The sequence below is a fragment of the Artibeus jamaicensis genome, unplaced genomic scaffold (assembly GCF_021234435.1).
Source record: "Artibeus jamaicensis isolate MK-2021 breed Jamaican fruit bat unplaced genomic scaffold, CSHL_Jam_final scaffold_1031, whole genome shotgun sequence".
Lineage (NCBI taxonomy): Eukaryota > Metazoa > Chordata > Mammalia > Chiroptera > Phyllostomidae > Artibeus > Artibeus jamaicensis.
Window position 1 is genome coordinate 1,569,612 of NW_026522026.1, and position 15,463 is coordinate 1,585,074.

General features: G+C 38.0%; 1 protein-coding gene across 6 annotated transcripts in view; it reads left to right on the top strand.

Annotated features, from left to right (window-relative positions):
- Positions 1 to 15,463, top strand: part of SLC4A4 (solute carrier family 4 member 4) — a 321,040-nt gene that overhangs the window by 274,668 nt on the left and 30,909 nt on the right. For all 6 annotated transcript variants that reach the window (XM_053655652.1, XM_053655653.1, XM_037148610.2 and 3 more), the window contains 2 exons: positions 10,857 to 10,970; positions 13,049 to 13,210. In XM_053655652.1, coding sequence (XP_053511627.1) covers positions 10,857 to 10,970; positions 13,049 to 13,210 — 276 coding nt within the window. The remainder of the gene's footprint in view (positions 1 to 10,856; positions 10,971 to 13,048; positions 13,211 to 15,463) is intronic.

Consider the following 15,463-nt stretch of genomic DNA (forward strand, 5'->3'; position numbering starts at 1 on the left):
TGCCTGTATGTGAGTCCAAGCAGGTAATTTTTTAGAGTTTGATAAGTGCTCTTGAGAAAGTCATGAGTATATGAAAATAGAATAATGATAGCATTGTGGTTACAATTCCTGCTAAGAAGGTTCTCAGCATAGTTGAGAACTGTGTACACTGAATAATACAATAAACAGGGAGGAGAAAACCTAGGTGATTTCTAAGGAGCAGTGTTTGAGGGCGTGGGCGGTCAGACTTTCTTCTCCCTTCGTTTCCATGTACAGCTAAATAGTAATATGCATCTATCAATTCACACATGCACACATGAAGAGTAAGGACACTTTTTCCTGCTCATTTGCCAAAATGTGTTTTCACTTAAGCTGTCATTTAGAAGGATGATCTCTATAGGTAGGAGCAGATAGGTTTATAGATTCTTACTCTTATATGCCATATTCTACAATTAAAATTTATATGCTTAAACAGGTAAATTAGATAGTCCTTGATTGTTGTGGTAATAATTAAGCCTGCGACTACTTCCTCACTCACACCGATATGAAACCTTTAAAGTCTCATAATGTCAGTACTAGTTGACAGTGCCTTCGTCCTACAAAACGTCCTGGTCTCCTTTGCCTTGTGCAATCATTTATCTTTTGTACCCTCATTTCAAAAAATTCGTATGAGTTGTTGGTCAATGAAGACTGTAAACTGCTGGAAAATTGTTATACTTCTATTTTATTCCTGTTATAGCAATTAGCAAAATGTTGGATACAGGCTCAATATTTGTTGACTAATGGAAACCAGTCACGTAGAGATAAATGCTGCATTTTATGGAGAGAGCACAGAGTGGAAGTCTAGAAGCCATAGATTCTAGTGGCAGCACTGCCATTGCCTGGCACGTGCCCTTTGAAAACCGACCATGGGCTCAGTCACCGCAGGCACAGAGGGAGGGCTCAGCTCACTGGCAGTTAAGATCCTTTAAACCTCTGGTATTCTGTAATTTTTAAGAGAGTTTCCTGACCTCATCTCCTAAACTAAATAAATTCTCTGTATTAGACTGGTGCTTAGGTAGTGATCAGGACTCACAAGCTTCCAAAAATTAATTAATATCTGTGTCTTTATGCCAGGCTCACTTTCATAACTGCTCCCGACTGCTTTCTGTGGATGCTCCACAGGCGACCTGTGGTTTCCTTCCCACAGTGGAACTTACTCATCTTCCTTTGTTCCTGGTCTCAGCTAATAATGCCACCTATCTTCATGGCCACTCAGGTTCAAAATCTTAAAATCATATTTGATGTACCAGTCAGAGTCCCAGCAGGAAGCAAATGATGCATTCAAATTATGACAGTCTTAGGGGTTTAATAAAGGTATTGCTCACAAAGGTCAGGTTTAGTTTGGGGAAACCAGGGGGGGAGGGTAGTGTCCAGTGCTAGTAGCAGTGAGGTTGCTACTGTCTTTGGCCCAAAGGATGTGAAAAGGATGTGGTTGCTGGAACCTGGGAGAAGAGGGGAGGGTGGAAAGAGCTGTCTAGTAAGGTAATGTGACCTTGGAAAGAGAGATTTAGCCAGCCTGAGGCAACCTCACTGGGATACAGCTCAGGGAATCAGTATCTGATCTCTCCTCCCTCTGATGGCCTATCCAGGCTGCCATGGGCAAGACCCAGCTGGAGTCCAGAGAACGAGGGAGCTCACTGTAGACCACTCAGGTCAGCATTCCCATGTAGTCAGCATAGTAGAAAGGCGTAGAAAATTGATCTATTCCGACAGAAGATGCTGTCCATTGCATTCGCCTCTCCAAGTTTTTCTTTATTAAATTAACCTCATCACAGTCCCCTGGATTTTCTGCTATAATATCTCTCCTTCACACTTATACTGCTGTTTCCCTAGTTCATTTCCTCATTCCTTTTGCCTAAACCAGGGTCAGTTACTTACAATCCATCAATATGAACACTTAAGATGAAAGGGTTCACCTTTGCTAGCTTGGATGTCGGGAGTTTAATTTGTATACCAGTCACTTCCAGAGAGTCTGAATGCTCAGTGGACATGGGTAGAAGTCCAGTAGTCCACTGACTTTGTCCTTTGTGCCCCCCTCCTGTTAGAAGGGTGCATCAGTCTGCTGCCCCCCCATAGTTACTGGTCTGTTACCTTAGCCTCATGTCTTTATTCAAAGTCTTTCAGTATCAACACTCCCTGTGGGAGCATCCCAGTGTAGTCTGTGATCTTCTGTGGCCGATGGCTCAGGGCATTAAACACAAAATGTTCTTCCAGAGTTCCATATCAACAAGTGACCACGTACGTCGCACAAGAACTGCATGGTCTTGTGGCACAATGAAAGCAGAAGCCTAAAGACAGAGCAGAATTGTGATTAGTAGAATTTATAAAGCTATGGAGACCTCTGAATTAGGCAAAATCATTGGTACTTTAATATGTGAAATTCAGTGTGGCCAGCTGATGTATACAGTCAGCATGAAGACGCCTTTCTTCAGGAACTGCTTAATTTTCTCTTTTTGTCCCTTTTAAGATAAGTGATGATTCTAATGCTCATGTGAATTGATGTAATGGTAAGATTCTTTGTAAATTTACCTCTTGCTATAAATGTCATTTAAATAAATAAAGTCAGTAGATTCCAGGTTACATCAACAGCTATGAAAACTTCTGTGCTTTATTTAGGTGGTACAGTTGAGCAGAATGTTCTTTGATGTCTTTATTTTTTTAAGTATTCTCTATTGTATAATTAGTACATTCATTTAATATTGTAACTCTGTGCTTGGTATAGTACTAGATGGTAGGGATACAAAGATAAATTAATAAATGGGCCTAGCACCTAGTAAGACCTTTATATGTGATGTAAAGTTAGATTTTGAGGTTTTCTGATGAGAATGACTCATTTTGATCCTTCTCCCCCAATCATGCATATTATCTCCTGTGGCATCACACTTTGGTGCTTTCTTTGACCTGAGTGAGCTGGTGGTGGTCTTCGAGGGCGTCCGTATGGGTGAGATAAATGTATATGGCTTCAAAGATTTCAGTGAAAACACAGTGAGCATTTTAGGTGGGTGATGCATTTGGTGTTTTATCCATGTAAAACACAGAAAAGTCTAGAATTCCACAGTTGGCTTATATTTTTGGAAACATGATTTTTGTTTGCCATTTTAGCTGGTGACAGTTCTATTAAAGCTGTCAATGTTTAGTTTATAAACAACTCTTTATAAAAATCAGGTGGTATCTCCATTCTGTTTCCTTTTTCTCTCAGATACATTTCTGATGGATGGTAAAAACTGGCAAACTAAAATGAATAATATACCAAGAAATAATAAGAAACAATGGACATGTATTCTGTATCTAGTGTTACCAGTACTGGGTGACATTTGGCTGGTTATTGCGGAAACATCAGACCACATCACGCCATGGAAACCCACTCCAAAAATGACTTTGCTGTTAGTGGAGGAGAAACAGGTTTTCAAATTCTTGTGTTACTTTGCAACTACAAAAGTAATTTTTAAAGTCAAGAACACTTGTTTTTAATTCAAAATTGTTTTTCATATTTATTTTTTTTAACAATGACAAAGGGACATTGAGTTATGAATAAATACAACATAATCTAGTAAACATTTAACAAAGATTACACTACTGCAGTTCTTATGGACATTTGTTGAAAAAAAAAGCAATAAACTTAAGTTGAACCCTAAGAAAAGTAAGGTTGGGGGCACTGATTGGCCAAAGCATAAAGGCAGCCTGTGGCCAGGAGAAGCAGTTTGACCATGGTACCTCACTGGTCCTAAACACTTTCAGCTTATTTGTCCATCATAGAAAACTCACCAGCAATGAAATCCATCCAGTAACACAAACTGGTTTCCTACTCCATTTCCAGACTGTCTAATTTATATGTATGTCTTACTCGTTGTTATTTTTTAAATTTTTACTTTTTACCTTAATATAAATTATTAAATTACCTTTGAAGCCCAAGAACCCTTTACTGTAATGATTTTTTGTAAGAGATACAAGAAGACCCTATTAGAGGGTCAAGGACTTTTGATAGTTGGGCCTTAATCATGGGATGTTAGTGTCAGGACTCTGAATACCACCTAATCCAACATTGCCTCCTGATTTCTGACAAGCGGTCTCCGTGGGCTGCTTGAATGCTTTCCAGAACATGAACTTCAAGTCTCCAAAGGCATTCCTGGTAGACACACAAGTCTATCTTCCTACAGCCCCTCTCCTCTGGGTCTGCTTCTGCCCTCTGAAGTTACCCAGAACAAATTTAGCCTTCCTTTCCTGTGATGGATATCACATCTTTGAAGGCGGTTCCTTCCCATAACTTCTTGGGGCCTGCCATCATTTCTTATGTGATATGTTTTCAGACTTGTGTTCCTCTGGTTATGCTTTTCTGGGTCAACTCCAGATGTTCAGTTTCAATTTAGAACATAGTGACCAGATAGGGACCTCGTATTTCCCATGTGATTTGATCATGTGCTTCTGGCACGCACCCCTCTGCTGGGTTTTAAGGTAGGACAGAGGAAGAGGACTGTGATTGCCGATGTCACCTCAGCCTCCCCAAAGAAGCCCTCCATTAGGCCTACTGCCTCTGCTCCATGTTTGGTTAAACTTCTTTTTCTCTGGTAGATTTTCACTGGCAAGCTCTAAGCCTCACCCACATAAATTGCCCAACTGAATTCCCTTCTTCGTTCCCCAAACCTCTCTGACTTTGGAATTTAAGGCATTAAAATCCTAGAGTCTAAATCAGACATTCCTCTTATTTAATTCTAATTATAATAGGTATTATCAGTTCAAAGTATGGCGTATTATGATTCAGATACTAATATTAATGCTTATTTATTTCTTTTATAGTGCTTTATAGCGTTGGCTTCCAGGGGGTCAAATTTCAAAATTTTCATGGTATGGTGTGCCTTTTCATGATTGCCAAAAGACACTATTTGTCTGGCATGCCTTTTTTTTTTCACCTAGAATAAATGCTTTCATACACAGTTGTTTTTAGCATTTTCCAAGCCCCATGATCATGGGAGGAATTGACACCACGAATTAATATTTGTCGAGGCCCCACAGGGTGCCTGCTGCTGCGCTGTCTCTTCCTAACAGCTCCATCCATCGCGAACCGCTCCGCAGGCCACAGCCTCTCTCTCCCCCAGTTAATGCCGCAGCAGCTGCGGTCCTCGCAAAGCGGACACCCAGTGTCCTCTGCGGCCCCAGAGGAGCCAAGTTCATATTTTCCCCCTGCAAATCAACTAGCTTCTCACTGTGGTGTCTTTATGATTATGACTCTCTTAATGATTAATACAGTATCATCCTTCATGAGGAATATGTTTATAATAGATTTATTGGGTTGTTTTTGCCCAAGAACAAGAGAGCAGCTTTTTGTTATTTGAATTTATCTTCCAGTCCACTTAATTTCTTCTTGGCTTTGGTAGTTTAAATATTTAAGTTGGTTGCTTCTTATTTGGTTATTTGAAATATTTTGTAATTAATTTTCCTGAGGGCAGAAATATTTTTCTTTTTGTTTTTATAATTAAAGGATAGTAAACAAAAGAAAAGAGCTCAAAAACCAGTCTGATATGAAAGAATCTTAGTTGAAACATACTTGTCTTTTCCTTACTCATGCATGGAAGTAGGAATTGTCATATGTGGTAGCACCAAACTTTTTTATGGCAAACAGATGTATATATATATATATATCTGTTTGTAGATTTCTTTTATCTTCTATTTTTCAATTACAGTTGACATTTAATATTATATTAGTTTTAGATGTACAGCATGGTGGTTAGACAGATATATAATTCATGAAGTGGTCCCCCTGATAAGTCTAGTACCCACCTGGCACCATACATAGTTACAGTAATATTACTGACTCTGTTCCCTGTACTGTACTGTACATCCCAGTGACTGTTTTGTAACTGCCAATTTGAACTTCTTAACAATTCCTTCACCTTTTCCACTTAGGCCCCCAGTCCCTCTCCCCTCTGGCAACCATCAATTGTTCTCTGTATCTATGAGCTTGTTTCTGTTTTTATTGTTTATTTGTTTTTTAGATTCCACATATAGGTGGAACCATATGGTATTTGTCTTTCTCTGTCTGACTTATTTCACTTAGTGTAACACCCTCTAGGTCCATCTGCATTGTTGCAAATAGTAAGATTTCATTTCTTTTTATGGCTGAGTAGTATTTCACAATTAGGTTGTTTCCATATCTTGGCTATTGTATATGAAATGTTTTTCTTTGTCTCTTGTTATAGCCATTGTTTTAAGGTATCTTTTGCCTGTTACAAGTATTGCTACCCCAGCTTTATTTTGATCATTTCCTTTTGTATGAAGTATCTTTTTTCATTTCTTTACTTCCAGACTGTGTATGTCTTTTGATCTGAAGTGAGTCTCTTGTAGGCGACATATATAAAAGTATTGTTTTCTTCTCCATTTACTCTCCTTATGGATTTTGATTGGAGCATTTAATATGTTTACACTTAAAGTAATTATTGATAGGCATGTAGTTATTGCCATGTTATTATTCTTAAAGAAGTCTCTTTAACGTTTCCTGTAACACTGATGTTGTAGTAACAAATTTCTTTAGCTCTTTCATGTCTTGGATGAGTTATCTTAATGTAATAGTTTATATTCCTAGAATATTGAGGCTTGAGCCCAGAGATGCTTCTTAGCATTTGATGGGACAGTCACCTGTAATTTAGGATGTTTGTTCAAGCTAGGTTCGAGGCCTCTGAGTTCAAAGGATTGGGTATGAAATCTTGGGCAAACCCAAATCTTGGGTTTTCTCATGAAAACTTTGGCACTGCTAATCATTACCAGAAATATCCGGTAGTGAATTAGTACCTATACATTTCTAATTTTATTTCCTCATATGTATAGTGCCACCTAAAAGGGTATTGTTTGAAAGAGATCAAATTTGATGAAAATGGAAGGTAAAATAAACCCCCAAAAATGAAAGGAAATTCACAAATGTTTCTTTTCTAAATGTGTTTGGAAATGTGAGAAAGGCTGAGAGAAAGCAATTCGCATTTCCTCAAAGTCAGGCTCAAAGCTCCTATACAGAGGTCCTCAGGTGTACCCAGGAAGCTATATGTGCTCAAGGCTTGACAGTTTTAGGACACTTTCTAGTTCTGCTCTCAGTTTTGCCTCGTTTGAATCAAACTTCCTTTTTAGTATAGGCTAGGACCTGAATAGTCTGCTGAAATAGCACCCCTGCCTGCCTTCTCTAATTAGAGGATTTGGAGTTGAATGCAAAAGTGACCTGGGAAAAATCAATTTCCTTGACTATGAGGTTTAAACTGGATCCACTATCTTAGAAATTCATGTCTTAACAATAAACACTCTCCAGGAGTGAATTCTGCTGTAACTGAACTAAATTGTACAATTTAAGGGGAAGGAAGGGGAAGTAGAAGTAAGTATGTTATACAGAACACCGTATCCTGGCTGTGCTTTTTAATGAGGTTAAGCAATATTAGTATCAGCAAAACTGAGTAGATCCCTCCCTGGAAATTGAAAGAAATATAATCTTGAAGTTTATCAGCACTTGTCTTTTTAGCTCCTTTTATCCTTACAGTTCAGTAGTGCCACACTTGACAAGATACCACTGACGAGGGGCTCTTTCAGGTTTATATATTGATATGTACATTTGGGAAACTAAAAACTATGCTAACAGAGATAAACTATTTAGTTATTTTAGTTACTAGTTTTCCATGGTCGGTATCTCAAAGTACTCCAAACATAATGGCTTGAAGCAACACAAATTTATTGTCTTGAGATCTGGCGGTCTGAAATGGGTGTAACTGGGCTAACATCAGGGTGTTGGCAGTGCTGTGTTCTCTTTGAAAGCTCTGGTGGGAAATGTGTTTCCTGGCCTTTTCAGGCTTCTAGAGTCGGCCCACATTTCTTGGCTCATGGCCCCTTTTCTCCATCTTGAAAGCCAATGATGGCCTGTCACTTCTCATCCTTACTCCCTTGGCTCTCTCTGTCACTTAGAAGCACCTTTATGGTTACACTGGGCCCACCACAATAATACCAGATCGTTTCTCCAATGTCAAGGTCAGCTGATGAACAACTTTAATTCTATCTGCAATCTTAATTCACCCTAGTCAAGTAACATACATATTCTTAGGCTCCAGGAATTAGGACTTGGGCATCTTTAGGGGGCATTATTCTACCTACCTCGTTATCTGACCTAAATTTTAATACGATTATGTTGGGTGATACCTTGACAGTGCACTGAATGGGGGGCAAGTGGAGAAGCAGGAAGATGAGTTAGGAAGCCAAATCAAATAAAATGGTGGCTTAGACAAAGGTGGTAGTGGCCGTGGAGGTGGGGAGAAGTAACAGGGTCCTGCCTGTGTTTTGAAGATGACTTGCTGTCCTCTTAGGTGAGAGAGAGAAGAGTCACATACATTCTCCAAAACTTTTGGCCAAGGCAGTAGGAAAAAATAAGCTGCTATTAATTAGCATGGAAAAAAACTTCTGAGAAAGTAGGTTTAGGGCTTCAGCGTTCTGTTTACGGAAGACTAAGAATGCCTTCTAAAATAAAGAGGAGCACTGTCTTGTTAAAATCAACTTTTTGAACAACTTTTGGTATAACTGAGTTGTCAAGAAGTTGGATTTACTGGGTAAGGATTAGAAGGGTGATAAAGCAAAGAGAACTTTTTTTTTGCCTTTGCAATGACTTCCGTGATTCCAGGGATTTAGAACCTGTTGGACCAGAGAGATCGTTAACATCTCATGTATCCCTGAAACTGCTTCACAGGACTCTCTTTTGCCAGATCATCCTGCATGGCTTGTGTCAACACTTATTGCACAAAACTGAAGAAATGGGTATTTCTAAATATACCACAGTAATGCATGGTGTGAATAATAGAGGAAATTGTGATAGGGAAGGTATATGGAACTCTCTCAACTGTCTTCTTAGTTCTGTAAATCTAAAACTGTGCTAACATATAAAGTTGATTGATAGAAAGAAACAAAGTAGGGAAGGAGGAAGGAAGGGAGGGAAGGAGGGAGAAAGGAAGGGAACGAGGAAGGAAGGAAGAAACGGGAGTTTTTTTTTCAGTATTGACTCTCTTGCAAATATCCTCTTTCTGTGGGGACTCCAGATACTTCCATCCAAAATTAGCTCTGAGTGGCAGTTCCCAGTAATACTGGGTTTCTACTTCTTGTTTCTTGTATTTGAAGATTCCTTTCAAAGAACTCCTGACAGTCAATTATTTAGTTATTCCAATGTTTTTTTTTCAGCCAAAGAAACTTGTGGAACTTGAAAAAACAATAGTTAATGTGTATTATGAGAAGTTATTATATTTCAGGTGTTATGTTAAGCACTTTTCCTGTTATCTGATTTAATTCTTAGAAAAAAAAAACAATGCATTTGTTAGGGGCTATTTTGGCTGCATTTTGCAGGTGGAATGATTGATGCCAAAAAAGGGTAAGTACAGACAGATAGGAAATAATGGTACTGGACTTGAGCCCAGGTCATTTGACTATAGGAACTGCTTCTTACTGCTGTACCATATTTTAGCCCCAAATTGATCCATGCCATCTATTTATGCTTCAAATTATCGTGTGTGATTAGTGTTAACTTGCCCCCATACCATAGCTAGCTTTCTGCTCCTCTCTGTGTACTTCTCAAGAAAGCTGAATCTAGCAGAATCCAGCTTTCCAAGAGGGAAAGGAACTTCTGACCGAAAGTGCCCTCCATGATCCTGCTGCTAGTTGGTGCCAAGGCTCCTGACACCTGGTAATGGTCAAGAATTGAGCACTGCCACAGCCCCTGCAGCATAGCACATCATCAGGGAATTTCGTTCTTCACTTCGGTTTCTGTTGAACACCTGACCACAGTAGTCCTGCTACTCTTTTAAAAGACCTTCTCTCCTGAGAATGGTGCAGCCACCACCCATCACCAGGGAACTGGGTGCTCACCCTGAGATAACTGAGTAACTGCTCCGCCAGCCTTGATTTTACAGTATTTAAGAGCAGGCTTCCTTGTGTATGACTTGACTGTGAGCCTCCTGGAGACATGGATTGTGTCTGTTCTGTTCACTGTGATATTCCTCATGCCAAGCAAAGTGTTAGGTACCAAATAAGTTCATGTTGAGTGATTAGTTTATGTACTACCATGTGCGCACACCTTGGAGGGAAACTCAGGTGTCTTTGCTCTAGTAATGCTCATGGGCTGTTGTCAGTGCCACCGAACACAGAGGAGGAAGGACTATGCACCTAAACTGTCTTAGGCTCCTTGGCCCACTTAGAAATGACCTTCTGCACCCACTCCATGGGAAAGGTCTAGGTTCAATGCTGCGTCCCATAAAACCCAGTCCTTGTCCTGCCCAGTGGCATGTACTTAGGGGGTTTGAAGGCTGTTGACTAATGGCAATCACACTTAAGAAGTGGTGAACAGATACTTCACATGTAGGAAATTGTAAGGACTAATGTGGAATGAAAAACATTTTCTTCGAAAAAGTTAGTGGAGCCATCAAATCTCCATTGGCCATCACTTCACATTTCTCCGCGGTCTTGAGTGCACTCAGGGGACTGGAACTCCTCTGTGTCTTTGTGCAGGTTTTTATAATGTGCTCTGAGATTGCATCCTTCTCCAGGTCTCTCTTGTGCTACATGCAGGTGAAGTGTTTATACAGTATTTCAGCGATATGTTACCTTTGAGTCCCCTCCCCTGCACACATACATACTGACCTGTTCTGTGGGGTTAGATTATTACTGGCCAGGTGAGAAAGTGATACAAAAACAATTTAAAAAATAATCTCTGTGTTGTGTGACACCTCCTTTAATTTATTGATGAAGCTGTTACTGGTAGCAAATAAAAAATTCTTTGTTCAGTTCAAACACAGGCATATATACAGTCCCTGTTTTCTTTTTTTTTTTTCCAGGCAAGAAAACTGATCAGCGATTTTGCCATTATCTTGTCCATTCTCATCTTTTGTGTAATAGATGCCCTGGTGGGTGTGGATACTCCAAAACTGATTGTGCCAAGTGAGTTCAAGGTAGGTGAGCTTCTATCTCTTGGTCATTCCTGGAACTCTTTGGCTTTCTTTCCTTTCCCCTGTTCTTTTTGTCACGCCTCTCCTTCGTAAGTTTTGTACAGTTATTCAGTTCTTCCTATAACTCAATAATGTTCTCTTGCTAGGTACATATATTTACATTTTGTCTGTTTCTTTATTAAAATCAAGTGCCCGAATAGTATCACATGCAAAGTTCACATTTTATTGTTTTTATAGAACAATGCTTTATAAGCCAAATGGTGAAAGACAAATACCATTTGATCTTACCTATAAGTGGAACCAAATCAACAAAACAAACAAGCGAGTGAAATATAACCAGAGACATTGAAATAAAGAACAATCTGACAGTAACTAGAGGGAAGGGGGAAAGAGGGGTAATGGGGTAGGGGAGGTCATCAAGGATCATGTATGAAGGACACATAGATAAAGCCAAAGGGGGTGGGTTCCAGGGTGGGAGACAGGGATGGGTGGGGCAGGGGGCTGAGGTGGGGTGAAAATGGAGACAGCTGTACTTGAACAACAATGAAAAAAGAAAAATGCCTTATAATAACATTACAAACTCTGCTTTATACTTTTATATCCAAAGTGTTTTCATACAACTTATCACTTTGATCCTTAGAATAATTCTGGGGTGTAATGTAATTATCATCATCCTGATTTTATGAAGTTGGTGTTTAAGTTATAATAGTTAAGCAAAATGCCCATGATTATATTACTAATTCAATGCTCTTTTTTTGCTACCAAACTACCTGCCATGTATACACACATTTATGTGTAATGTGCATTTTAATTATCACAAACAATATATAAAATTTATTCATTCTATAAATCTGTTGGTATGTTCAGGCCTACTGGGTAAAATTTACATTTTAGTCATTCTTAAATATCCAAACCTAATTTTCCATTACAAGTTTTTCACCTGTATTCTAGAATACTCCTAACCTCTCTCTCCATCATGGAGACCATATACTTCCCAGACAAACTAAATTGACTATAGTTTTAGCTTAATAACTACTCAGTGAGGAAGGGATATCTAGAGAAAGCAGGATATTTTTGCATTATCTCTGCCATCATATGTTAATTAGCAACGATAGGTTCTCATGCATTTGATCGTTAGTTCATTTAAGCCATTATTTCTCAGACGTTTGCTTTGAGTCAGGCCCTGTACTGGATATTTGTAAGCACTGATTAGGGAGACTGGCTGCCTTTCCTTACAAACTCACAACCTGGCACAGATAGTAAAATGTGGGTAGGTTCAGTGATGGAGTTATGGGTAAAGTGAGATGAGAAACAAATACCTTCAGAGGACAACTGAGACTCTTTTCATACTAAATGTGGGAAAAATAATTCCTAAATAGGATTCCATGTTGGTTTACTTGCATTGCTTAAAGTTAGAAAAAAGGGTAGGAAATTTTTGTTGTTGTTGTTATAGAGATGTATGATCTGCTAAGAGAAGATAGATTGGGAACTAGAATAACCGTATTTTTCATTTCAGAAAAATAGAACAACCATATTTTTCTGTGATATTTCTGAGGATTGCAGCAGTTATTTGGGCTTATTTTTCATACATAAAATAAGAAACATCAGAGTGTTCAAAATATTTGAGTAGAGCATGTAAAATATTTGTAGCGTTTTATATATTGTATTTTGAAACTGTTCCAATTTGGCAGTATTAGGAACAACTTCAGTATAATCGCTATAGTCCATGAACGAGGTTCGCAGTAGCTTTGTGATTCCTCGCCAATCTCTCTACTGAGTGTTACGTCTGGGCTTTTCTTACGGCTGACCCTGAAACTGGAATCACTTTCTTCCATGTTGAGTCCTATCTTGGATTGTTGTTTCCACTAGCCTATATTCTTAGTCTCCTTAATTTAAAATATAGCCTTAAAAATAACCTCCTTTAGGAAGCTTTTGGTGAATAATCTTCTTTGTCTAAGCTATCAGTAAAACTATTCCCATTTTTCAATGCATTGTCTCTCCAAAAATAAAAGTGTGCCTTTCCCACTGATTTTTCCCCAAGTAGTATGTATTCATATTGTTCATTTTCTCTCTCCTTCAAGCCAACAAGTCCAAACCGCGGTTGGTTTGTCCCGCCCTTTGGAGCAAACCCCTGGTGGGTGTGCCTTGCAGCTGCTATCCCTGCTTTGCTGGTCACCATTCTGATTTTCATGGACCAGCAAATCACAGCTGTGATTGTCAACAGGAAGGAACATAAACTCAAGGTAAATGTTTGTAATAATGGTTACCATTGCCTTCTACTTTCTTTGAAGTTCTTGAAAAATAAATATTGATTCAAAGCTAAGATGGTTTTATGGGGAGTTCTATTGCAGCCATTGTTCTTTAAGACTTGGCAGAGTCCTGGGATCACCTATTGTTGACACATTATCCTCAATGGAATACTTCAGGAGGATGTCATTTAAATCTGAGAGTTGTTTCACGTTGTATTTCCTTAGCCACCAAAGAGAGCAATGTAAATGTTTTACCGTTCAGCCACTGTCATCCTACATCTGATTTTGATGTGCTGATTATCCTTAATGAAGACAATGACAAATGTTTTTTCTGAAACTACTGAGATCCACAGACACAGACAACAGTGTGCTGGTGACCAGAGGGAAAGGTGGATGGGGAAAGGTAGTGAAGGATAAAGGGAGTCAAATATATGATGACACATGGAGACTTGACTTTGGATAGTAAATACACAGTACAATATGCAAATAATGTGTTGTAGAATTTTGCACTTGAAACCTATAAAATTTTGTTAACCAATGTCACCCCAATAAATTTAATTAAAAGAAACTATTGAAATAAAATACAGATTTTCTACTTTCATTGGTGAATGTGGTGAGTTACATTAATAGGTTTTTCTATTATTGAACCAGTCTTGCAGTCTGTTAGGATATAGTTTCTTTTTATGTATGGTTGGATTTGGTTTGCATGTATTTGGGGGTGCAGGATATTTTTGCATCTCTGTTTAAGAATGACATCGGCCTGCAAGTTTCCTTTCTTTACTGTGTCCCTGTTCAATTTTGGTGTCAGGGTACACTGTCCTTATAAAATCAGCTGGCAAATGTTTCTCCTTCTATTCCTCTTCTATTCCATTCTCTCAAATAGACTGTAATATTCTTTTTATTTTGTGCAACATGCCAATCAATTATCTGCTCTTGGAATGATCAGACATGCTTGTAAAACTACCCAGGGTGTTTCTGTGTAGAACTTGTAAAACTGGTGATCAAAATGTTTTAATGGTTATAAAACACTCAGGATTTCTATTTTTTCTTTAGCACCTCTAAAAGTTTTTTCTATTTCCCCCTATTTTCAAATTTATTAACATGTTTATAATATTATCTTTTGCTACTTTTCTAAATCAGTTTTTCTTTTAAATTTTTAATATTCTTTTTTTAAAGATTTTATTTATTTATCTTTAGAGAGGAAGGGAAGGAGAGAGGGAGAGAAATATCACTGTGTGGTTGCCTCTCGTGAGTCCCTGCTGGGAACTGACCTGCAACCCAGGCATGTGCCCTGACCGGAGATTGAACTGCGATCATGTGCTTTGCAGGCCCGCGCTCAATCCACTGAGCCACACCAGCCAGGGCTAAATTTTTAATATTCTTGACTTGTGCTTTTTACCTTCCTTGTTCAGTCTAGCTTGATTTTTGATAATTATACTACTCTGATTTCAAAGAAGCAATTTTTACTATATTAATTTTCTGTATTACATCTCTGTTTTGGTGTTATTTTCTTTATTTTGAGGCCATGTTATTAAGTACATTCACATTTCTATTTAGTTTATCTTTTTAGTGAATTGAACTTTTTATATGACTTTTTTTCTGTTAATGATGCTGTTTGGCTTATTTTACTTTGTACTTATAAATCTGTGTTAATTTTTAATTTTCATTTTTCCGATATGTATTTTTTTCATTTGTTTTTTTCCCAAGATACTTCGTGTTTTGTGTCTGTTTTTAAATAATGCATAGCTGGGCTTTAAAAAATCTTTTTAAATAAAGTATTTAATTTATTTAAATTGATACTGATGACCAATAGGTTTGAATTTATTTTTACCACATTACATTTGCTTTCTATTTGTCTAAATTTATCTGCGTTCTTTTTAAAAAATTCTCCTCTTTTGCCCTCTTTTAGTAGGTACAGTTTTGTTTTTCTTATTTTCTTTGCTCTCCTTTTAAAAATTATTGTGGAAGTTACATACTTTCTTCTTTTAGCGATTATGTTGCATATTTTAAAAAGGCTATTTAAGTTCTAAAGTTAGTATTTTATATTTCTTCTGAATAATCCTAAGGACTAAAGAATGGTCTAATTTTTATATTTTTTCCTGAATCATAAACTGTTGTTACCCAAATTTTATTGCTATCTGGATTTTAAAATCCCATTAATTAGCCATAGTCAGTATTGTTAAAATTACACACAAGTGTTGCATTTTCTTTGCTCATTTTCTTGTATCTTTTTTTCATGTCAGACCT